The 23,772-nt window shown below is 39.8% G+C and overlaps 1 protein-coding gene across 2 annotated transcripts; it reads left to right on the plus strand.

Moving 5' to 3' along the window:
* Positions 1-296: 296 nt before the first annotated feature.
* Positions 297-15,592, plus strand: SC5D (sterol-C5-desaturase). Of its 2 annotated transcripts, none has more exons than XM_090292218.1 (5): positions 297-437; positions 11,439-11,656; positions 12,422-12,554; positions 13,912-14,012; positions 14,321-15,592. In XM_090292218.1, the coding sequence occupies exons 2-5, from the start codon at positions 11,447-11,449 to the stop codon at positions 14,774-14,776; spliced, it is 900 nt and encodes a 299-aa protein (XP_090148344.1). In that variant the 5' UTR covers positions 297-437; positions 11,439-11,446; the 3' UTR covers positions 14,777-15,592. The 2 variants fall into 2 exon arrangements, with proteins under 2 accessions (XP_090148344.1, XP_090148345.1); XM_090292219.1 differs by having other exon boundaries at positions 369-433.
* Positions 15,593-23,772: the final 8,180 nt, after the last annotated feature.

A 23,772-nucleotide genomic window follows, 5' to 3' on the forward strand; every position in this document is an offset into this window, starting at 1 on the left:
CCAGCCGGCTCCTCGAAGGAAACGGCTGTTCCCCTCAGGGCGGAGCGGCGGTTTCAGGAACGTACTTCCCATAAACACTGCACGCCCGCTGCCTACTAGCCTCTGAGCGGCAGGCGTCACTGCGAGGGAAAACCAAGGCAGCAGCAACCCGAAAACGCCGATCCTTCCGTCAGGGGAAAGGGGGATGTGGCCAAGCGCGCGGCGCTCACGTGACCTCAGCGGGCCTCGCGGGGAGCCCCGCGCTGCCAGGTCGCGCGATCCGCCGTCATATCGGCTTATGACTCCGGCCCCTGATTGGCTGGCGGCTCCTGCCCCTCTGAGCTTGGGTGCTGGTGCCGCCCCTGCAGGCGGCACCCGCTATCCGGCCTCGGTGGTCCGCAGGCCGAGTGCCTGCTGTGACTCCGCAGCTGCCCGCTCCGTCGCGGACCTTCCGGTGGGTAAGGATGGCGGGGGGGCGGGGAAGGAGGCGGACCACCGGGGCGGGCCGGGAGAGGAGCGGCCCGACGAGGCCCAGGTGGGGCCGCGGAGGTGCCCCGGCCCCTCGCTCTCCAGCGGGCCGCAGGCGTTTGCTGCGCGCCTGTTGCTTGCCAGGCGCGGGGGGAGGGGAAGCGGGCAGGTCAGCCCGGCACCGCGGGCTCCCAGGGCCGTGATGCGGCGCGTGCGGGGCGCAGGGGGCGCGCCTGGCCCCGGCTCCGCTTCCGGGCGAGAGGCGGTATTTCGGGGCGCGGAGGAGGCCTGGGCGTGAAGGAAACTCGCACACGGATGGGCTTGAAGAACGTGAAATACTTGTGGCGGCCCTTGCGGAGCTCTTGTCCGAGAGAAGCCTGTCCCCAGAACACTAGCGCTTTACTCTGAGACGGGTTTCCCTCTGTTCCTGGAGGGGTGTCTTTCCGTTTGTTTGGTGAGGGGCAGAGGAATTAGGCTGAGGACCTGGCCATCACCTGTGACTTGTTGACCGTTGCAATGCGAGCCTGTTCCTGCTACGTAACTTGGGTGGGGGCGGAGGACAATAATCCGCCGTTTGAGATTAGAAGAGAAGGGAAATAATCTATTACGGTAGCATCTGTAAAAGGAAAAGTCGTGTCTACGAGCGTTCCTCTGTAATAGAGAAAATTTGGAGGTAATATAGGAGAAAAAATTACTTAGATAGAGTTTCCAAACTGGAGAGTTTGTGGTAGCTGGGTAATTTTAGCCCAAACTTAGTAGCTTGTCTGCAACGCAGCCTTTTCTCCCCCCCCTTAACTTTGTAATGATAAACATCTACCGGTAATAAGTACGTGACCCTTGATCTTTAAAGAGTGCTTTTCCATTCATTATGTATTGTAATGAACATTGGATACTCAGTGCAGTATATGTAATAACATATTGCATCTATAATAATATGTTGAGAAATAATGTAATAGCTAAGTGAATAGACTCAATATACATATCAGTTGTTACTTGTTACTGCCCAAGATATTTACATACTCCTGACCTCAGTTTCCCCATCTATAAAATGGAGGTTATAGAAGCACCTACCTCATAAGGTTACCAGAATTAAACAATGGAATACATAGGAAGTGCTTTAAATAACACTTGGTTCTTAATAAATGTTAGCGATTAACTATACTTCTAAGGTAAAGCAAAAAGGTAACTGTAGACTCAGTCATTCTAAGCCTAATTTTGTTTTATTGATAACTATGTTTTAAGAAAAGTGTTACTGTTTTTTGTTTTTTTGTTTTTTGGCAAAGGTAAAATAATATTTCCTACAAGGTTCTATTTCAGGCAGGATCCTTAACTTAGGGTTTGTGGAGCCCCTGAGTTCAGCCCCTTGCAATTATATGCAAAACTATATGAGGTTGTGCAATCACTTGAGAATTTTAAAAATTGAAGAGCTGAAGAGTTGAGAGTGACAAAGAAGCAGTAGAGCTTGGTTAAAGTCAGTGGATATTGCTAACAGACTTCATGTGATTTAATCCCAGCTTTAGCATTTATTACTCAATGGCCTTGGGCAAGTTACTTGATTTTTCTGTGCCCAGCTTCATCTGTAAAATAAGAATAATATTAGTATCTAACTCTTTGAGTTTCTTGAAAGGGTTAAATGAACTAACATTTACATTACCTAGTGTATAACAAATATCGATACTTATGTTATTACCAATGATCAATTATAGCTACTAATTATTTTTTAAAGAAAAATCAAATGGCACTTTTAGGTTAAGGTAGGTTGGACTCAGCTTTGCCTTCCATTACAGTAATAATAATAGCTCCTATTTATTGACTACTTTTTCTGTGTCAGATGATGCCCCAAAATTATGTACTTAGTTTCTAAATCTTACATTCTATGTTGTTTCCAATTTATAGGTGTGGATTTGAATTTAAACTTAAAAATTGAATTGCAGTTTTGAAATCATTGCTATTGATTTCAGAAGATTGTATGTTAGATGTCAGAAGTTGCAGTAATGTATTCATGAATGCCTACTTACTACATTCAACGAACAGAATAAATTGAAACCAGAGTTCTAAAAACACTTAAATCAGGTTTAACTTCACAGAATCTTATATGCTTGTAGAATGGCTGAGGGACATTTCCTCCCTTCCAGACACTGGTATACTGTAATAGCAATTACATACAGAGAATATACAAATTAATGCAATTAGCATGATCTTCAGGAAAAGGCAATATTAAAGATTTTTTAAAGTTAAGGATTGCGATCTTATAAAGATTTTTATTTACATCTGATATTAAAGATTGAGTAAAGAAGATTCTTGGTTAATGTTAGTTTTTCTTGGCTGCATTGTATTATCTCAGGTACTATATTGACTTAGGGCTATGAGGCACTGTACGTAACATGCAGATTAGTTCATCAGCCTGTAGTGGGTGGGGTAGCAATATCCTTTTCAATTGATAGGTTCTTCTTTAATGTTTGTGTTTCCTGGTATTACTCACTTAGTGCACTTCCCCTGCTACACTGCCTCCCCTGTAGCTTCAACTTCAACTACTGGGATCACTGTTGAATTTCAGATTTATATTTGCATGTGGTCTCCTGCTTATGTCTAGTTGTCCAGATGAGCCACAGACAATTAGATTTAAGACCCAAGTTGAACCCGTTGTTCCTCACCCACCCCGTCGCTGTCGAACCCAATCTATTAATTCTCCCAATATCCCCATTTCTGTCTGTCTGATGATAGAGTGAAGGTACAGTCCACCCAACGCAGAAAGCATATTAAGACTGAAGGATGAAGCAGACAACTCTATTGATTATAACAGAATTACCGTATTTTTTGCTCCATAAGATGCAATGTTTGTGGGAAATGTCTGTGTGTCTTATGGAGCAAATATTGCATCACAGACTGTGATGTGTATTACCTGTCAGCGGTGGTGACAGCTATTAGGAGAGGAAGTGGTGGGCCCACACAAAACCCCTGGGAACGCTTCAATGTCCCACTTTACTGCTGAATCTCAAGGCGTCTGGTCAGTTGCCGGCTGCCTCTGCCCATCACCCGGGACCGACAGTGCAGGGAGCCGCCTGTCACTCCCAACTACAACGGCTGACCTGTCAAATCAGCTGAGGCTAATAACAGGTATGCGGCACAGTGCCAACTGCTGATTGTCTTTGACACTGGGTGGGGTCTGTGTCAGTAGAACCGCCTCCAATCACCAATGTCTTAAGCTCTGCCAATCATGAGAGGCAGATGGATGGAGCTGAAGTAATAAGTTCTTGGTTGGCTACTGGCTCTGTTAGATGCTACAGCTGTCTCGCCTACCTCCATACTGTTTCCTGTGCACACCAGATTTCTGTGTGAGGAGGCCAGCAGTAACTGGTGAGCAGCCATAATGCTGAAGTTTGTAGTATATAAAGGGAGTTATAGTGAGGTCACTGTTCTAATGATAACACAGGCACTGAGGGGATTAAGGGGGATCACTAACCGTAACAGGCCCTGGGGATAGTCTGCCAGAACCCATAACTAGGATAGTGATACTCTCAGTGACTGTTACAACTAGTGATACCTCTTAACTCCCTCAATGCCTGTTATCAAACGCCCCCATAAATTCTGACACTAGCAATGATGGGTTCTTGGGGTTACCAGAAAACTAGAAGAGTACTTGAACCTTAGAGTCTCTCCTCCTTGGTTAATGACAGTGATGGTGGTTCTTAATACCGCTGTTGACAGCTGTTCACTTAACATGGTGGAAATATTATTCTGTTATATTAAATATTTTAGTGCACCATTTGGTTCAGAATATTTTTTTCTTGTTTTCCTCCTCTAAACCTAGGTGCAACTTATGGTCAGGTGTATCTTATAGTGAGAAAAATATGGTAATTATATGGTAATTTATGTATAGGAAGATTTGTTTGGAGTGGACAGACAACCCAGCACTCTGCAAATTATTCTCTATTGCTAGAGAGTTGTTACAGTAAAAGTTTTTTAGTATAGCTAAACTACTAGTGACTGACAAGCCAAAGGAACAAAGAATGTAGTAGTGTAACGGAACCCTTGGGCTGCTCCGATTGAAACAGAACCCACGGGCTGTTCAGTTAGGGGCCCGATTGCCCGCCGCCAGAATTATAACTCTGAATACCAGAGTTTGGTGAAAAGAAAAAGAATTGTTTATTTGCACATAGTCCTGCCTCCCCCTCCCAGACCTGGCCAGTCTTAGGAAGGTCAGAAACACCATTTCTCTACTTCCTAGGCACAGTTCAGCTTTACCAGTAGCTGCCAATCACTCAGTTCTGATTGGGGAGGTCCTTTCTGTGCTGTGGTGCCCTCCAGCTCTCAATGCAGAACGGCCTGGATTCTCAGCCTCCTTGCAAACTGCCTTCTTCCTGCAAACCGCATGGATCTCCTCTCCTTCTCCAAGCAGCCTGGCAAGAGCCTCTTCTTAAAGCCGCATGGAGACCCCTGCCCCTCCAAGCCAGATGGAGGGAGCCCACAAGAGCCAGAGAGTGAGGGTGTGAGGGCCAGAGAGAGCCTTAGAGTGAGCCTCCTAGAGCCAGAGCCAGCCCAAAATGTCTGCAGCTCCTCTCTCCCTCCCTGCCTCCTCTCTCTCCCCGCGTCCTCTCACAGTGGGTGTTGCAAACCGTCCTGACCATTCACAGAACCCTAGTAGGCTCTGTCTGCTTCTTCCCTAGGCTCTGTCTGCTTCTTCCCTACCAGCCCACAGTCCAAGATCCCTCCCATCTTCCTGAGTCTTGGAAGTAAGCCGGTCTTTGCAACAATGTTTTCAGCCACTAGCTCCAGGCATGCAAGGGCATCCTGAAAGCTGCTTCCTGCTCCCTATCTCCCAGCCGCAAACTCTGGGGTTTGTTTTTGGACTCCCCTGTTTCTGTAACAGTAGGAGCCAGGAACCATATACCTCCTTGCGGTCTTATGACACTAGCGCCTAGGCTGATAAAGATCTCATTGCTATGCCATTCTGGCCTTTACTGACAGGAATCTTTATGGCTACATTGTGTAAGCTTACGGCTCACAGCTAATTATTAACTATGAGGCTTTGGTGCTGGCTGAGACTAGTTAGGTCAGGGTTCAGAGCATGTAAAGTAGAAAGACATCAGGGCCACACAGATAGGGAGTCAGCTCTGTTTACATCTACACATGAAAACGTAATGACACCACCATCCACTCAGGCAAGCTAAGAATACCATAGTCATCTTAGATTTTTCTCTCTCTCACATTCCAGTATCTAACCAGTTATCAAGCCTAGTGGGTTTTTTACTTGCTAAATCTCTGATGATGAATATGTCTGTTCTCTCATCTTCATTGGGTTAGTCTACCACAGGAGCAACCAAATTAGTCTTCCTGCTTCTTATCAATTCTCCATATTCCTACTGACGTGGTTTTTGTGAAGTAAGGGTATGATTACACCTGTTTTCTACTCAAATATCTTTAGTTTCTCCCAGTCGTGTATGCAAGTCCAAATTCCTCAGCAGGACATCAGATCCTTTCACAGTCTTAACACCAGTTTCTTTTACCAGGTTCATCCTTGGGCATTTCCCCCCCCTCCTTTATCCCATTGCCCTGTTTGGCACCCACCAGCCATACACAGTGAGCCATGAATGTCCTGTGACCCTCCATGCCTTTGCGGTTGTTGCTATTTGAAATGGCTGTCCGTAACCTTTTCTTTATGGTAATGTTCTTTAAAGCCCAAATCAAATGTTTTCATCACACACCTTCCACTGTAAGCTGAGGTGGTTGTGTTGTCTTTTCTGATTTCATAGAATTTGCTTATGTACCTTTATTAAAGCACTTGTAATGATAATGATAATGTAATTATTTGTTTTTGTACTTGCCTTACCATTAAGATGGGTTTAGATGATGTCTTTTTTAAATTATATTTTATTGATTGTTATTACAGTTGTCCTGATTTTTTCCTCTTTGCCATCCCTCTACCCAGCAGCCCCCACTCCCTCAGGTGATTCCTACACCATTGTTCATGTCCATGGGTCATGCATATAAGTCCTTTGGCTGCTCCATTTCCTATACTGTACTTTACATCCCCGTGGCTATTCTGTAACTACCTATTTATATTTCTCAATCCCCTCACTTCTTCACCCATTCCAAGCCCCGCCTTCCATCTGGCAACTGTTCTTGTTTGCTTAGCTTGTGTTTTAGATTCAGTTGTTGATAGGTATGTGTTTATTGCCATTTTATTGTTCATAGTTTTGGTCTTCTTTTCTTAAATAAGTCTCTTTAATATTTCATATAATAATGTTTTGGTGAAGATGAACTCCTTTAGTTTTTTGTTTTGTTTTGGTTTTTGGTTTTTGTTGTCTGTGAAGCTCTTTACCTGCCCTTTTATTCTAAATGACAGCTTTGCTGGGTAGAGCAATCTTGGCTGTAGGTCCCTGCTTTTCATAACTTTGAATATTTCTTGCCAGTTCCTTTTAGCTTACAAAGTTTCTTTTGAGAAATCAGCCGACAGTCATAGGGGAACTCACTGTAGGTAAAAAACTGCTTTTCTCTTGCTGCTTTTAAGATTCTCTCTCTGGCACTTTAATTATGATTATGGAGAGGGCCTCTTTGGGTTCATCTTGGTTGGGACTCTATGCTTCCTGGACTTGCTTTCTATTTTCTTCACTAAGTTAAGGAATTTTTCTGTCGTTGTTTTGTCAATAAGAAGATTTACCTGATTTCATTAATTACACTGTATATTTTAACAGCCAAAACCATAAATAAGTCATGAGAATCTGGCATGAAGATATGCTGGACAATGATCGTGATGTTTCTATTATGCATTTCTTGGGTGATGGGGAAACTTCGGAAAGATTGTTAAAACCACTTGAGCATGAAGATAGTCATGACTACGTTAATGATGGTGGTAACAGTGGCTACATTGTGGACACAAATGGGAGAATTGCTGAAGGGACTATGGTAAGCAATTAAACAGCAGTTGGTTAGACAGATGACATTGGTAGAAATCTTCTCAAAAGGCTATCTCGGGTGATGCTGCTTTACCACTTGAGTACCCTGACCCTGGTCCATTATCAGTGCCTGATGCCACCCTCATGAGCCTTCTTTCTAAGGTACTCAGACTGCCAGCTTTCATGAAAATGTATTACACACATAAGCGCACATACATCACAGGCATTTAACTTTGGTATGTATTTGAAAGTTTACTGAATACTTTCCTTTAAAAATAGAAGTAATGGCACACTATTTTAGTCTACGAATTCTACTTTTTATTAGTTTATTACTACATAAATTATTACCACACAAATGGACTATAATATATTTCCAGTGTGTTTCCAGTGTGTATCCATTCAGTGTGAATATTCATTTCTAAACAAATATTTGTTTTTACTAGCAGAGAGATGTTTTGATCTTTGAAAAATCTAGAAACTCTGAATTCCGAAACACATCTGAAACCAAATGTTTTATGGGGAAGAAAAGGTAGGCGTGTGCTATAAAAAAGAAGGAGATGGTGACTTCTAGAATAGCAGAGTAAGAACATCTGAAAATCTGCTTTTTGTCAAAGCAACAAAATACAAAATTGTCAAACTCAGCTTTTTTAGAACTCTAGAAAGTAAAGACTTAACAACAGCCCTAGGAAGGTTTGTTCTAGGAAAGTGGCTGGAACTCAGGAAGAACAGAAAGCTTGATGGCATTTTAGCTTTCCCGACTTCCGTGCCCCATTCTCCAGCTGTGTGATAGCCTCGGAAATCAACAGCCTTGCAGCTGTCGGGGCTGTGAGCCACTGCCGCCAGGCGGTGATGGAGGGGGCAGGACAGGTTTGCAGTCCCACAGGAAGCCCCAATCCAGAGAGTTTTCACCAATTGACTTATCTGGCAGGTCTCTGAAAAACTTTTTCTCAAGGTTGTCTTTATTTGACCTGGCTTAGAGTTTGCTTTATGTGAATCATCTTATCCCCAAGGTTTCTGTTAAGACAGTCTGTGGTGATTGCTTAATATCATAGTGATAGGACACAGCATTGACAGTTGGCAGTAACAAGAGCCTGATGCAAACTTCACAAGGAGACACTGAGGAAGGTCCATAGGAGGCTTTGAAAAGCTCTGAATGTTTACTGAGAATCTAGAATGATTTCCATGAGAGGGGTTGTGCTGTATGTACCCAAGAGGGATGGGAGCCAAGGCCCTCATCTCTCACTCCTGGCCGAACTTGCAGGTCTGTGCAGGCATGAAGGGAGAGGTAGTCAGAGCTGTACTCCGCCTGCAGAAGCACTGAAAGCGTGGCCCCAGCACACAGCACTGCCCCAAAGGTTTAATGCGTTGAAGGAAACCTGTCCAGTTGTTAGTGGGCATAGACTTCAGTAGCTGCACACAACAAAGAATACAGGTGTTACACCTTTAGTCTGGGAAAGTCATTTAAATGATTGCCAACAGCAGTGTGAAACCCTGGGGGGCGCCCATGGGGAATCTGATTTCCAGAGCTGCCATGTTGTTTAACATGTTCCATTTTCCACAAAAAATTATGAGATGCAAAGGAACAGGTCAGCATGTCCTTATATAGGCAATCGAAAATATTTCTAAGAAAGCCCAGATTTACTGGGCAAAGACTTTAAAATTGGCTACTATAAATATGTTTAAAGAAACCCATCTAAATAACTCAAAGTATAAGAACAATTTCCCACCAAGTAAAAATCATTAGTAAAGTGATAGGATTTACTTTTTAAAAGAAAACCAAGTAAAAATTCAGGAGTTGAAAATATAACAAGTTTAAAATAAACCATCAGACTTAACATCAGATGTGAGCTGAGAGAACAAAGAATCAAAGAATTTGAAGACAGATCAATTGACATTTATCCAATCTGAAAAACAGAAAGTAAGAATGAAGAAAAATTAATAGAGCCTCAGAGACTTGGAGGATCCCATCAAGAATACCAAAAGAGAAGAGGGAAATAAATAGTAAAAAGATTCTTTTAAGAAATAGCAGCCCAAAACTCCTTAAATTGGATGGCAAACAATCTACACATCCAAGAAGGTCAACAGAATAGAATATGAAATTTCTTTTGGGGGTGATGAAAATGTTCTGAAATTGGATAGTGATGATGATTGCACAACTCTGAGAATATGCAAAAAACTTTGACTCATTCTCTAAAATGAAGAGTTTTAGAGTATGCAAATTATCTCAGTAAAGATTTAATTAAAAACAAAAAGGATATTCTTTATATGATGGAAAAATCTCAAATACATTGTTAAGAGAAAAAATGTGACAGTGTATATACTATATTCTTGTAAAGAAGAAGGGAAATAAAATTTGTAGTTAGATCCAACATTTTAAAATATTGTAAGGATTCATAGAAAACTAAACTAATAAATATGGTTACCCAGAAGGCGAAGTGAGATGATTGCAGCATACAGAGATATGTACGGAAGTGAAGCTTCTCTCTGTATGTCTCTTTATATGAATTATTTTAAACTACATGTATGTATGATTTTTTTAAAAAAAGACTTTCTAAATTCTTTTGCGGGTTAGTGGGGACTATAGTAGGGGAAATAGGTTATAAATTAAAAATTTCTAGTTTTACTTTCAATTTTATTTCATAAACTGATTTTTATTTATATGGCCCCATATGTAGCAGATAAAAGACCATTTGAATAGTTTAATATGGGTAGACATTTTCCAGACTGTTTTTTTGTTGCTATTCCAAAGTTTCAATCATAAGGGAGAGATGCTTTAGAATGTTGGACACATTTTCCTGTATAAACTTGCAATAAAGAAGGAGGAGTAGCCCTGACTAGCATGGCTGGGTTGGGCTTCATCTTGCAAAGTGAAAGGTCACCCATTCAATTACCGGTCAGGGCACGTGCCTGGGTTGCAGGCCCGTTTCCAGTTGGGGTGGGTTGATGCTTCTCTCTCACATGGATTTTCTCTCCTTTTCTTTCTCCCTCCCTCTCCTTCCCGCTGTCTAAAAATAAATAAATGAAATCTTAAAATTGTTTTAAAACAGAGTGAGGGAGTAGGTAAAAAATGTCCTAGATCCAGTGGTCAGTTCACAAAAGCTGACCATAATGTTGCTGAACTGATAGAAATCTGTGTAACAGATACATGAATATAGAATAGATACATTTGCTGAATTAACTCAAGTTTTTCGAAAGTTTTAAGTATCTGGACCAGGAGTTGGCAAACTTTGCCTTTAAAGGGCCTGATAATAAGTCTCTTAAACTTTGTGGGCCAAACTGTCTCAGTTGCCATGACTCAACCCTATCTAGAGAAAGGGCCATAGGCAGTCTGTAAACATCTGGACATAGCTGTGTTCCAATAAAGTTCTTTGTTTTGTTTTTATTTATTTTTTTACAAAACAGGCTCTGGCTTTGAAAGCCTGTGGGCCCCAGTTTCCTAGCCCCTGACATAGAGTATTGCTTAGTGGGCAGAGAAATAAATGTATTCTAATTCTTAATATAAAGAATATGTCTAAGACTATGTCTCCCTTTGTTCTGTCAGTGAGAGTGGCCTTTTTTTTGTCACAAGAACAGATAGTCCCTGGTGTCTGTGTTTGTGGTGACAACCTAGTTAACCTTTTAGGAAACTCATCTTAAGTTTCAGCACTGAAGCAAAAATCTCTGAAATATGAGTTTGTTTGTTTTTTAAGAAGAGAAAGGCTACTGAAACTTGTAGCTGACAGAGCAAGTCATTTACCTGAGTGCCCAGTGCCTGCACTCCACATCTTTGCCGTTGTCTGTGCAGCCCTAGGATGGAGTAGCAAAGAACGCCAAGACAGGCTTAGATCTAGGTGCGCAGGTCAGCTAGACCTTAGAGAAAAACGCCCTGGGTCTCAGTTCCTCTAGCCGAGCTTTGGTGCCCCCGTGCATACACTATGAACGGACTAGAGATTTTGAAGATCTCTTCTAGCTCTAAAGATGGCATTTAGGGGATTCTGGTAGGAGCAGACTACTGCCAGATGTACTAATCGAAGCAGGAGTGGCATAGTGTTTCTGAAAAAACTTTTGAGAAGTGTCAGCGTGGGTAAATAATTGTTGCACATGTTTATCCTTTAGGGGCCGAGATGGATCTTGTACTCAGTGCTGCAGATTATTACTTTTTTACACCATACATATATCCAGCCGCCTGGCCAGAGGAGGACTTCTTTCGACAAACCATCAGTCTCCTGATTGTAACAAATCTTGGTGCTTATGTCCTTTATTTCTTCTTTGCCACACTGAGCTATTATTTTGTCTTTGATCATTCATTAATGAAACATCCACAGTTTTTAAAGGTCAGTGATATTCTTATCCATTTTTAACCACTGTTACAGTAAAAATAACAGGATAATGAATTTGTGAGCTATTCACATTAAATTGATTATAAGTATTAAATGAAGTTTCTGAAACTAGCCCCAGATGTGTTCTATATTTTTAGGGCTGATTCCACTTCTTCCTTAATTTAAACAAATAGATGAATCCAACTTTTTTTTGGTCAACTAAAAGCCTGGCATTTTGCTAGTTACATAGACAAGAATTTCTTTGCTAATAGTGATTAATAAATAAATGCACACATTTCTGTAGTTATTTTAATGTTTGACTCAAACTGAAATTTATTTTTACGATGTATATTTTTCTTTGACTGGCTAAAGGATCAAAACTCAGTAGTTTTATATTTGTTTACTGTCATTTTTCTATTTCAGTTATTTGTACTTGCCAAATACAGATCTCAAATACAAGTCTCCCAGGACTGGGAGAAAAAAGGGTTAGGGATGGAAGTTACTTATGAAAGAGATTGGTAGTTAGTAAATAGAAATTTAGAATACAAATTTTGTTGGGAAGAAAATTAAGTTTGAGAATTTTAAATATTTATTGTTTTTCCTCAGTACAAAAGTAATTTTTTCCTTCCACACCCATTCCCACATAATAACATTTTAATAGAAACATTTTGGAAGTAAGCTCATTAATATCAAAGAGATTCTAAAAGTCCAACCACAAAAAACTTTATGCTAGTTTTGCTTAACAGTGTGATTTTCAAATATTGGAAATTTCGTTTTCAGAATCAAGTCTATCGAGAGATTATGTATACTGTCCAGGCATTACCATGGATGAGTATTCCCACTGTTTCCCTGTTCCTGCTGGAGTTGAGAGGTTACAGCAAGTTATATGATGACATAGGAGACTTTCCAAATGGTAAGTAAGTAATAAGAGTGTCAGGCACAGACTGGTTTTCCTAAAGAATCAAATCAGTTGTTTTTAATACTAATCAACATTTTCTTATTTTATGCATTTGTGTCTTGCCATATATATGCATTTATATAAGTTTATCAATTTTAAAGTTTTCATTTTAGATGAAATTGTGCCTGGGGGAAGATTAGCGAGATCAGATATAGTCTTTTTATTTGTCTTCTATTAATTGTATTGAATTCAAAGTTCTAAAATAAAAAAAAACCTCAAATAGTACATGACAATTATGGAAAATAAGAAAATACAGAATTTAAATATCAATTATCTTTCAACCTAGACACTATAAATCTTTCCATAGTTTATATGATCTCTAATATTTAGAACTTAGATTGTTCCTTTTTTGTGTATTAAAAGTCCTGAAGCAACTAAACTTTTTGTGAAATTCTGAAATTGTTCCATCAAGATACATTTCTGTCTAGTATTACAACATGAGAATAGTAGTTAACACTTATTGAGTGTTAATAAGTACCAGCTATAGTTCTAAGCTTTCCACATATATCAATTCATTTTATTATACATCAGTTCTGTGAGGTAGATACTATTACTATGCTTCTTTTATAGATGAGTAGATTAAATATACAGAGTTTTAGTAACTTGCCCAGATTTCTCAACAAATAAGTGGTGGATCTGCACCGGCACCCCTACTTTCTAAGTGAGAGGTTACCAGTAGTTAAAGGAGGGAACAAAAATCACACACTGAGGTAATGAGTTGATGAGGCTTTGAAAAGTAATGGGATAATGAGTAAAAGTATAAAGGAGGAAGGGCATTCTAGATACGTGGAACAGTGTAAGTAAAAGTACAGAGGTAAGACTTTCAAGATACTGGGAGGACATTGAGTGAAGCAGCCTGGTTAGTGCAGGGACAAACGAGGTTGGCGAGGTCAGAAAGGGTCAAGTTACGGAGCTAATGCTCGGGGATGTTTAGAGGAAAATAAAATTCTAAGCAAGGAGTTAATGTATAAAGATATGTTTATGAAGGAAAATTATTAAATAGAATTATTCTCAGAGATCTGAATAATAAAGATGCTTCAGGAATATCCTCTTCCTGTCTCATAACTATCTTCATAGTTTAATTAAGAAACATTTTAGGTGGGACTCGTTTAAATTTTTATACAAGGGAAATGAGGAAATAAGCAGATTCCCAAGAGTCAAGGAGCCTTAATTTATAATGTGTTTAATTAGCCAAAACAGGTAGTTGATGGTGTTGAGGCTAGGAGCATATGTTGTGTTCAGACATGCAAAAAGGAAACGGTGGTCCCGGAAGCCGCATCTTGACTCTACTGTGTGCTGTGACCTCTTGTAGGCTGGGTTCAGCTCCTCGTTAGTGTGCTGTCCTTCCTCTTTTTCACGGACATGCTGATCTACTGGATTCACAGAGGCCTTCATCACAGACTTGTCTATAAGGTAGGGTCATTCTCAGGGGGGGAATGACACAATTTCAGCAGTTTGTGATTTTAAATTCTAGTCTCTGTTTCCAAGAATTTTCTCTATCTATATTAAATACCGCCATAGTCATGACAAATAGCAGATCTATTTTGTTTGTGTTTTTTATTAGTTTGGAGGCTTTGTGCTATATTTTTACTGCTTTGGGGTAAAGAAGGAGGGCATTTTATAAGTGATTTTGCTCGTTTCAAAGGATTTTTTTGAAAAAGCGAAGTTGACATTGCATTTGGTATAGTTTGTGGTGCTAACAGTGTTCTTTCGTTCTGCAGCGCGTACATAAACCTCATCACATTTGGAAGATTCCTACTCCATTTGCAAGTCATGCTTTTCACCCTGTGGACGGCTTCCTGCAAAGTCTGCCTTATCATATATACCCTTTTCTCTTTCCATTGCACAAGGTGGTTTATTTAGGTTTGTATATCTTCGTCAATATCTGGACAATTTCCATTCATGATGGCGATTTTCGTGTCCCCCAGATCTTAAAGCCATTTATTAATGGCTCAGCTCACCATACAGACCACCACATGTTCTTTGACTATAACTATGGACAGTATTTCACACTGTGGGATAGAATTGGAGGCTCATTCAAAAACCCTTCCTCCTTTGAAGGGAAAGGACCACTTAGTCATGTGAAGAAGATAACAGAAGAAAAGTGCAACAGCCATGCAGGAAATGGTTGCAAATATGAAAATTTATTCACTAGAGAGTTGACAAAGACTGAGTAGATTATTGCTGAATTACTAAATGTTTTTAATAAGAAAAATAATCTATATACAGCCAAAAGACAGAGCAAGTAAAAGGTATCATTTGAAAATCAGCATTGTGGGCACTGCTGACGAATGATCGTAATGGCAGGTGAAGGCACGGTGATTTTAACCTCATTCTTGAAATACTAGATGCTGGTTTAAGGGACAGCCTGTGTCTTTCCATCCAACATCACTGATTTGTATAGTCTCAACAGCCATTTTTTTGCAAGATAGAAAATAATTTATTGAGGGGACTAGGTTATGTCCTTTTGCCTTAATCTGCTATATTCGTTAAGAAAAATTCATTGTGCTTAATAATACCAAGACTAAGCACCGTAACAAAGAAATACTAGTGTAAAGATGGCTCCTTGTTTCAGGAATGGTTATGTCTTTGGTTATGGTATGATTTCTTCAAGTGGACACATCAGTGTGAAGAAATATACTGATATAACATATTAGTGGCTCTATAAATGCCCTAATTAATAGCAGTGTAATTAGATTATCGTTTCCTACACATAGGACACTTATACTCTGAGAACATTGTTAAATATTACATTTTACTGATGAATAAATTTGGAATTTTAACAAGTTATTGATACTACCATGATTTAATTCAGATCTTGGATTATTTAAAGATTTTGATGGTTATTATTTAAAACCATTATTTAATAAGTATAAAAATATGTTAATCTGAATATGCAGTAGACCTACCCTTATTCATGGGGGGGTATGTTCCAAGACCCCCAAAAGTGCATAAAACTGCAGATTCTTCCAAACTGTACACACACACACACACACACACACAGAGTATGTTTTTTCTGTACATACATACCTGTGATAAAGTTTAATTTATAAATTAGGCACAGATTAACAACAATAACTAAAAATTACTGTAGTTAGGAAATTTGATGCCCAAGTAATATATTTGATACTACTGATTTTTTAAATTAAGTTGATGCACTGCACTTTTTTATTGTTCAATGTATTCTGAGGAAAATGAAATGTAAAGTATCCTTTTTATGAAAATCGTACCACGGAAGCTATTCAGCATTTAAAGTTAATATGAAGTTTTTGATATGATTCACAGGAAAGTAACAAGGTCTTCAGTCAGAATTTTCTAACTTCTCACACAACCCTGAAACCATATATGTCAAAAATCACAAGTAAAGACAAAATCAGTTCAGTTCTGAAATATGAATGGCATTCGTCATACTGAATTAATTTTACAAAATAAAATGTCCAGTGGAACTCTTCATTTTGGCTGGATGCACTGCACTTTTGTTGTTTCAACCTTATAAACCTATAATTTTCTATTAAAAAGAATAATTGCCAGATATTTAGGCCTTTCTCTGAAGATTAGTTCTGAAATATTCTCCCTCTTTTCTCTTCACTTTTCCCCACTTTCTCGGCAAAAAGATTTAACTAATATTTTCATAAATGTATATTTTAACAAACATAGGAAAAACATGGTTGGCAAAGGCGTTCTATAAACTGCTTAAAACCGATAAAAGTTGATTATGGCTGTTATTAAGCTGTATCACAAATACCGCAGTAGCACAATTTATGCAAATTTTATATTAACTTGAAACCACAGCCCCGACTGGTGTGGCTCACTTGGTTGGGCATCGTTCTGCAAAGCGAAATGTTGCTGGTTCAATTCCCAGTCAGGGCACGTGCCTAGGTTGAGGGTTAAGTCCCTGGTCGGGGCGCCTGGGAGAGGCAACTGATTGATGTTTATCTCTCACATGGATGTTTCCTTCTTTCTCCCTCCCTTCCTCTCTCTAAATAAAATTGTATAAAATCTTTTAAAAAAGAAATCGCGGAAATGATGTGGATTGTCAAAACTGTTTTAGAATGTTCCCAAATGCTCATTGTCAAGGGGAGAGAATCACATTTTTATGTTTCACATTTTTATTAGATTTGAATGTTTTAGCACTCAGTTTTATGAGACTACTCATAAAATTTAATGCTTGCGTTCCAGATGAAATGTTTGTTTTCTCTTTGAGTTGCAGTTACAATGTTTGTCTTACTTAAATACACAATGTTCTAATTAGTGTTTTGAACTGGTAAATGCATCTGAGTGCTTTTTACTCACCACCCCTAACCCCTAGTACTCCACTTTGCCCAAGAAAAAGAAGGAAATTAAGAAGTAAATTTTGTTTCCCAATAAGAATGGGAGCTAATATTTGGTGAGCTTTAGTCTTGCTCAGGTACTGTTTTAAGTACTTGCATGAGGAAACTGGGACCCAGTTGTGTAACTTTTCCAAGGTTATTTTCACTGGTATATTTCAGTGTGGATATTACTGGTCAGTGGGCAGCCCTCCACAGTTATTCTGAGTCCCAGAACCCTTCCGTCTTAGAAACTGCCTTCTGCCAGTTTATTGAAGGAGCACGTAAGAGAAGAGGGAAAAGTATACATGCACAGCGTTTGGGTCAGGCCTGGTAGTCATGCAGATCCCTTGCATATGTTCCTCTGGACAAAACTCAATTATGTGACCCATTGCACTGAAATTCAGAGAATTTGGGAAGATGTGTAATTGTGTAGCTGGGAGATGTAGTAACCAGTAGCTTGAACAGTTAAGTCAGTCTGCCATACCCATATAATTTATTCCACCTTTTTTGAGGGTTCCAATAAAGGTACTGAAGAGAGATCCATTCAGAATTATCTGAAGTTATCCTTGCACTGGTTGTCTGTGTCCTTGATTCCATAGCTCCAATTATGAGGGTTAAAGTTTCCTCTAGATTCTTACTACTGTGTAGGTAATAGAAAAGAAAGAACATAATTTGTGGAGAGAAGGAAGCTTCCTCAAAGGGAATCAAAGCAGTGTCTGCCCTCCCACCGTTTTTCTACCAGTCTGGGCTTATCAAGCAGTGTCAAGTTAAGCAGCCCTAACATTTTTCTGCACATTACCATCACAGTTGCCTGTGCTGCATTAAAGGAATTCAGAGAATATTCATTGAGGTGAGGATCTGAAGTCCCCTCCACAGGAATATCAAGTGAAAGACTTTTCCCCTTGACTTTTAGGTCTTTTATACTCAGAGGACAGGAAGGGAAAATCAAGATCATATTTTCCACTTATAGGTTAAAAATTGGAAAAAGGATGGTGGTGGCACAAAGTCCAGAAACCTTGACTCAATCCTCCACTTCCCTGTGTCTCTCCCGTTCCCGTGTCGGGATGCTCTGATCCGCCTGCTTCTCATCGCCCTGAGTCATGTTTCTTCCTCACATCTTCAAGAAGTCAGAGACAGATGTAGGAGAGGATTCTAAGTTCAGTCTTTGATACATGGAGTTTACAGGGCAGGCTGATTATTTATATAGAGATGATGTCTGGGAGGAGGATGGAAAGGAGGGACACAAACCAGAGCAATTATATTTGGGATTAACTCATGGAAGAGAAGTTTGAGGCCATGAGATCAATTGCCAAGGAGAGCGTGACAAACGTGACGTCAAAACAAACCAGCTAAAGAGGAAAAGAACGTCCTGTCCTTATTTTCCTAACTTCAAAACACTTGATAGGCAGTCTATGTCAGTATCCACTGCTTTCTATCATCTATCATTGTTATGTGTACTATTTATTCTAGACCCCAAATTCCTTAAAAGTAGAGATCATGTGTGAATCACAGTTGTATTAAGCCATGTGTCTTTAACAATGTCTAAGACATGGTTGAGGTCAATAAATACGTTGCTGAATGAATTAATGAAGTGATGGAAATGCCATTCGCTTCAATAAATAATTAACGAACACCTACTAGGTGTGAAACACTGAACTGGGTGCAAATATTTAATCCCAGACTTTTAAACAGTGTCTTTTTAGCCAACAATTTGTTTCTCATTTATTCATTAGCTGACATTTGCTGTGTGACTTGGGGGAGTCACAAAGAGAGCTAAAGGGAAACCAAAGACAGTCCCTACATCAAGAATAGACTTTTTTTCTTTACTCAAAGTTTTACCTTCCTGTGGAAATAAAACCCATCAAGTACTCTGGGTTCAGGCCATATATGCATTCGTAATATGAGTACTGATTAAAGAGGTGAATGAATCTATGGGAAGTTACTATATAATGCAGTGCTCCGTATACAAAAATCCCTGTAATTATTGATTGATTACATCAAGAAATTACAAACCTTGGAGGATAATCTTAACTTCAGATGGACTAATTTATCTCAGGAACTGGAAAAGTGAAGAGCTTCAGAATTCAAGTTTCGAATCCTGGCTCTGCCCTTGGCCGATTGCAGACCCTGGTTTCTCCATCTGTAAACTGATGAGAATACCACCTACCTAAAACGGTTAACTAAACTAGAAACAAATGTGAATGGAGACTCTTATTCACGTGACTTGCGCTTCACGTCTCTTCCTAGTTTAATCATTATTTTGCCTAGAGAATGCCCTGAGTAGAAATCAGTTGCAGGGAGAAAAAAGCCTAGAATCTTTGACCTTAAAATTGGGTAAAAAACAGGGAGACACAACTATGGAAGGATGGCCACAGAGAAACAATGTTATTTGGAGGAAGAGAACAAATTGCCAATGAACATGGGCAGCCTCTAGAAGCTGGAAGAGAACCTCCGTACAGTCTTCAACAGAAGTAGCAAGAAAGGATGTCCTTTTACTGCTCCTGATCTTAGGAGGTCATAGAGAGAAGGTGCCTGTGTAGAAGCCAGAAAGAAGGCTTTCACCAGAAACTGACCAAGCTGGCACCCTGATCTTGGACTTCAGCTTCATTTTCCAGAACTCTTAAGAAAATAAATTATTAAGCCAAAAGAAAAAAAAAGAAAAAAGCTAAAAAACATGAGGTGAACTAGAGATAGGGAGGCTATTTGCTGCTAAATAATTTTATTTGAAATATTGCTATAAACAGTAAGATCAGTCTACAAGATTCTGAGGTAAAGAGGAAGAAACTTCCCTGAAAAGTAAAATAACTTTATTAAGAAAGGCAAGACAGAAGTATTGTCAGCGAGCTTTCCTGTCAAAGCAGTATTTTGGTATGAAAAGGAAAAGGAAAACACTTATAAATACTTGTTTTAATTAATATTTGCTTTATAAAAACACATTGAAAATATAGTTTTTCTTAAATCTCTGAGCTCAACTTAGAGATCTTAAGATATAAGTAAAATTTGTATAAAAATGAGCAATTTTTTATTAACAATTATAAAATTGATTAATCAAATGCTCCTAAGCATTTAACATCACTTACATACTTGAGTAATCATATTTTCTTAAACATTTGCTAAGAGATTTAATGTCTTTGATTCATCCCCCACAAAGGCAGACTTGTATACTCCAGAGATTTTTCTTAACCTCCTTGATACCTCATACTTAATATACTCATACTTAAATATAAACAAAAAAGCATAATGATATCAAAAGTTAGTCACCCAACATTAAAGTATTCATACTATAGACTTTTATTTACTTCCCATGTCATTTTGTTATGCCTGCCTCTACTTTAAGATTAACATGTTATTAACATGCTATTTACTTAGATAAAACCTTGGTCCCCTGACAGGTGCTACCAAACAAGAAATGGGAACCTAGAAAGTCAGTGCGCATTCCATTACTGGACAGCAATTGTAATGACTTTTGTCTCCCTCTTCATTAGGATCTTTTTTCTTTTAACCAGCTTAAGGGGGATATAATTTACATACAATAAAAGTACCCATTTTAACTGTCCCACAAACCACTGAAACAGCAACAATGCCTTCCCTGCCATCCCTCCCCCAAATCTGTATAAAAGTGAGCAAGGAGGGGCACCCTGCTGTTTCAGGCCTGGGAAACTGGCCCACGGGTGGGAGTGGGCTGAGTGTCTTAAGAAATGAGATGCTGATGTAGCTGAGCAGGCTGTGAAGCCAGAGATCACAGGGGCCAGATCCTGTACAACACTGAAAGGATTTGAAAAAATGTTGGCTTTCACATTCAGTGAGATGGGAGCCATGGGAGGCTAACAAGCAGAGAAAGGACTTCATGTGACTTACACTGTAACCGGATGGTGCTAGTGCTATGTTGGGAATAGGCTACGCTGAGGGAAGGCTGGAGAAGGGAGACCGGCTGAGAGGCTGTTGAAATAATCCAGGCAACAGAATGTTAGCTTGGACCAGTGGTAGTAGTAGAGGTGAGGGAAAGTAGTTTATGGATATTTAAAAATTCTAGACCTTTGAAGGTGAAAAGGACAAGTCTCAGGGCAAGGAAGGAAAGCCTTTGCTAATTATCTGTCCCTGCATACTTCTGCCACATTTTGTCATCTCTGCAAAATAGTGAGGTTGTGTTCAGACTGATAGTGTGATCCACTAACTCATGCCCTCAGTTGGTTTCCACTGAGAGCTGTGTCAAAGGGTCAGGTTTATTTTCTTTATTTGCAGGTGACTGACCCATATTTGCACCGAGCTGTGCCAGGCACTTTGTATGTAGGTAAAAACTTTCTGCCCCAAATTGCTTTCTTGTAAGGGAGACAAGTGTTATCAGCCACAATATCAACGTGAAGGAATGAAGAAAGAGCCAGGGTATACGTGGGAGCATAAAATAAGGCATTTTGCTCAGCCTGTGGAAAGGTGGTTGAGGGGTTTTGAAAGTCTGAGGGGTTAGCCAGGAGACAACCACAGGAGGATGACCTAGGCAGCAGGGCAACGGGCACAGAAGCATGGAGGAGGGAATTGGCACACGGTGTGCATGCCCCTATGTGAGCTGTGTGGGCTGACAAGTCAGGTGCAGCCAAGACACCCTGATATAAATATCATGCCTGAAAAGCCATTTGGCTGCACTGTTGTTATGGTCACAAGCCATTAATAAGAAGATTCATCTACACTCCTAGAAAAATTAACCCAAAGTGTACATTTTTATTTCTGACTTGGTTCATCTGTCTTTTAATATCAGACCATATCTGTGTGAAGCCTAGAGACTAAAGTCTACTCTGAAATCTCTACCTTGTGGAGCTTACACCTTGCTGAGTACAGCCAGAGGCTCTTTCAGCGACCGAGACTACACAGGCAGCCGGCAGATGGAATCAAGCGAAGGCGGATCTTGTGGCGCACTGGAAATTTGTTGACCTGTCCTCAGGCTACGTGCTAGTAAAGCCAGCCTTGGTGCACAGCCTGGTGTTACTGTGTGCACCAAAGCCCAGCAGATGCAGCAATAAACTGGATTATTTGCAGCTCCAAACAGGAGGTAAGGGCTAGTCATGGGCTGTACCTTACTTTAGCCATTACCAGACTCCCTCCCAAGAGGCCAAGAAACCAAAACATCTAGCAGCCAGCTTTAGACAAGATCAGAGCAGGATCCAATAAACTTCACAAGCAGTACGCCCAAAGGTAGATCTTGGCAGGCACCAAACCCTGCTGAGGGGAATTCCACTTCATGTGGTCAGGACCTGTGTAAAAGCTCACATGCAGTGTCGGAATTGAGCTTCACAGCCACCCTGAGGGGCAATTCCATATAAAAATGAGCCAATAGCAATTAAGACTCTATTACAACAGGAGGGCCCACAAAACCTACACTAGGGACATTCTTGGAGCATCAGATTAGGTGATCAAGAAGACTGTGCCACTAGACCCCACAGACATCTACTACATAAGATCGACCCATGAAGACTGGGAGTCAGAGCAAATATACCAAGTAAATAGAAACAAATACGCAGAGGCAGCCAAACTTGGGAGACAAAGTAAAAATACACTGAATGAAACAACGGGAGCAATCTCCAGAAAAAGGGCTCAATGAAACGAAGGCAAGAAATTTACCAGATAGAGTACAAAAATGGTTATGAGGATGCAAAAAAAACGTAGAACTACAAGAGCATGAAAAAAGACATTTAAAGCATAAAAAGTAACAGTCAGAAATTAAGAATACAATATCTGAAATTAAGAATACACTGGAAGAAATAAATAGTAGATTGGATAAACCAGAGGACTGAATCAGTGATTTGGAAGACAAGGTAAAAAAGAAACAGTAAACGCATCAAAAAAAAAAAAATCTTTTTAAATGAGGATGGTTTAAGGGACCTTTGTCATAAAATGAAACAGTATTTGCATCATAGAAGTATCAGAAGAAAGAGAGCAAGGGATTGAGAATGTATATGAAGAAATAATGACTTAAAATTTCTTTAATCTAGTGAAGAAAAAAGATACACAAGTCCAGCAAGCACACAAAGTCCCAAATAAGATGAACCAAAAGAGGCCCATGCCAAGACACACCGTAATTAAAATGATAAAGGTTAAAGACAAAGAGATAATCTTAAAAGCAGCAAGAGAAAAAGAGTTATCCACAAGGGAGCTCTCATAAGACTGTCAGCTGGTTTCTCAACAGAAACATTTTAGACCAGAAGAGACTTACATGAAATATTCAAAGTGAGAAAAAGCAAAGCCCAACAACAAAGACTACTTCACCCAGCAAGGCTGTTATTTAAAATTGAAGGAGAAATTGCTTTCCAGAGGAGAAACAGGCCAAATGATTTTGTTATAACCAAAACGGTATTACAAGAAAGGTTAAAAGGCTGCTTTAAAATGAAGAAAAAGAAAAAACAGAGGAAAATACTTAAAAGAATAAAATGTCAATAAATACATATCTATCAATAATCACTTGAAATGTAAATGGCTTCAATGCACCAATCAAAAGATATAGGGTAATTGAATTGTTAAGAAAAGAAGACCTGACTTCCAGCCAAGACGGAGGCATAGACAGACAAGTTACGTCTCCCTCCACAACTAAGAAGGAATACAGCTACCTCAAAACTAGAAACAACCAGAAGTTCCAGAAAAATCAAAGTGCTTGGAAGTCCGGCAAACAAAGATATAAAGAAGAAATACTCATCCAGACAGGCAGGAGGGGCGGAGTTGGGGTGAAGAGGACGTGGTGTGGTGTCAGCAGCAGCCGCAGCGGTGGCAGGCTGGCGGGAAGCGCAGTTACATGTTTTAAAAAGTCAAGAGGGACACCTGAGGAGCGTTTCCAGCTCCTCACCAGACTGCAGCTCACTGTCCCAGCACTGTGGAAA

The sequence above is a fragment of the Furipterus horrens genome, unplaced genomic scaffold (genome assembly GCF_987537825.1).
Source record: "Furipterus horrens unplaced genomic scaffold, mFurHor1.1.pri manual_scaffold_11, whole genome shotgun sequence".
NCBI classification, from domain to species: domain Eukaryota; kingdom Metazoa; phylum Chordata; class Mammalia; order Chiroptera; family Furipteridae; genus Furipterus; species Furipterus horrens.

What these genes read in the sequence shown, in the direction of transcription:
- SC5D (XM_090292218.1), top strand. Translation starts at nt 11,447, where the DNA reads ATGGATCTTGTACTCAGTGCTGCAGATTATTACTTTTTTACACCATAC. An exon ending in CATAGGAGACTTTCCAAATG is followed by an intron (nt 12,555 to 13,911) that starts GTAAGTAAGTAA and finishes GACCTCTTGTAG; the next exon opens with GCTGGGTTCAGCTCCTCGTT. An exon ending in ATCACAGACTTGTCTATAAG is followed by an intron (nt 14,013 to 14,320) that starts GTAGGGTCATTC and finishes TTCGTTCTGCAG; the next exon opens with CGCGTACATAAACCTCATCA.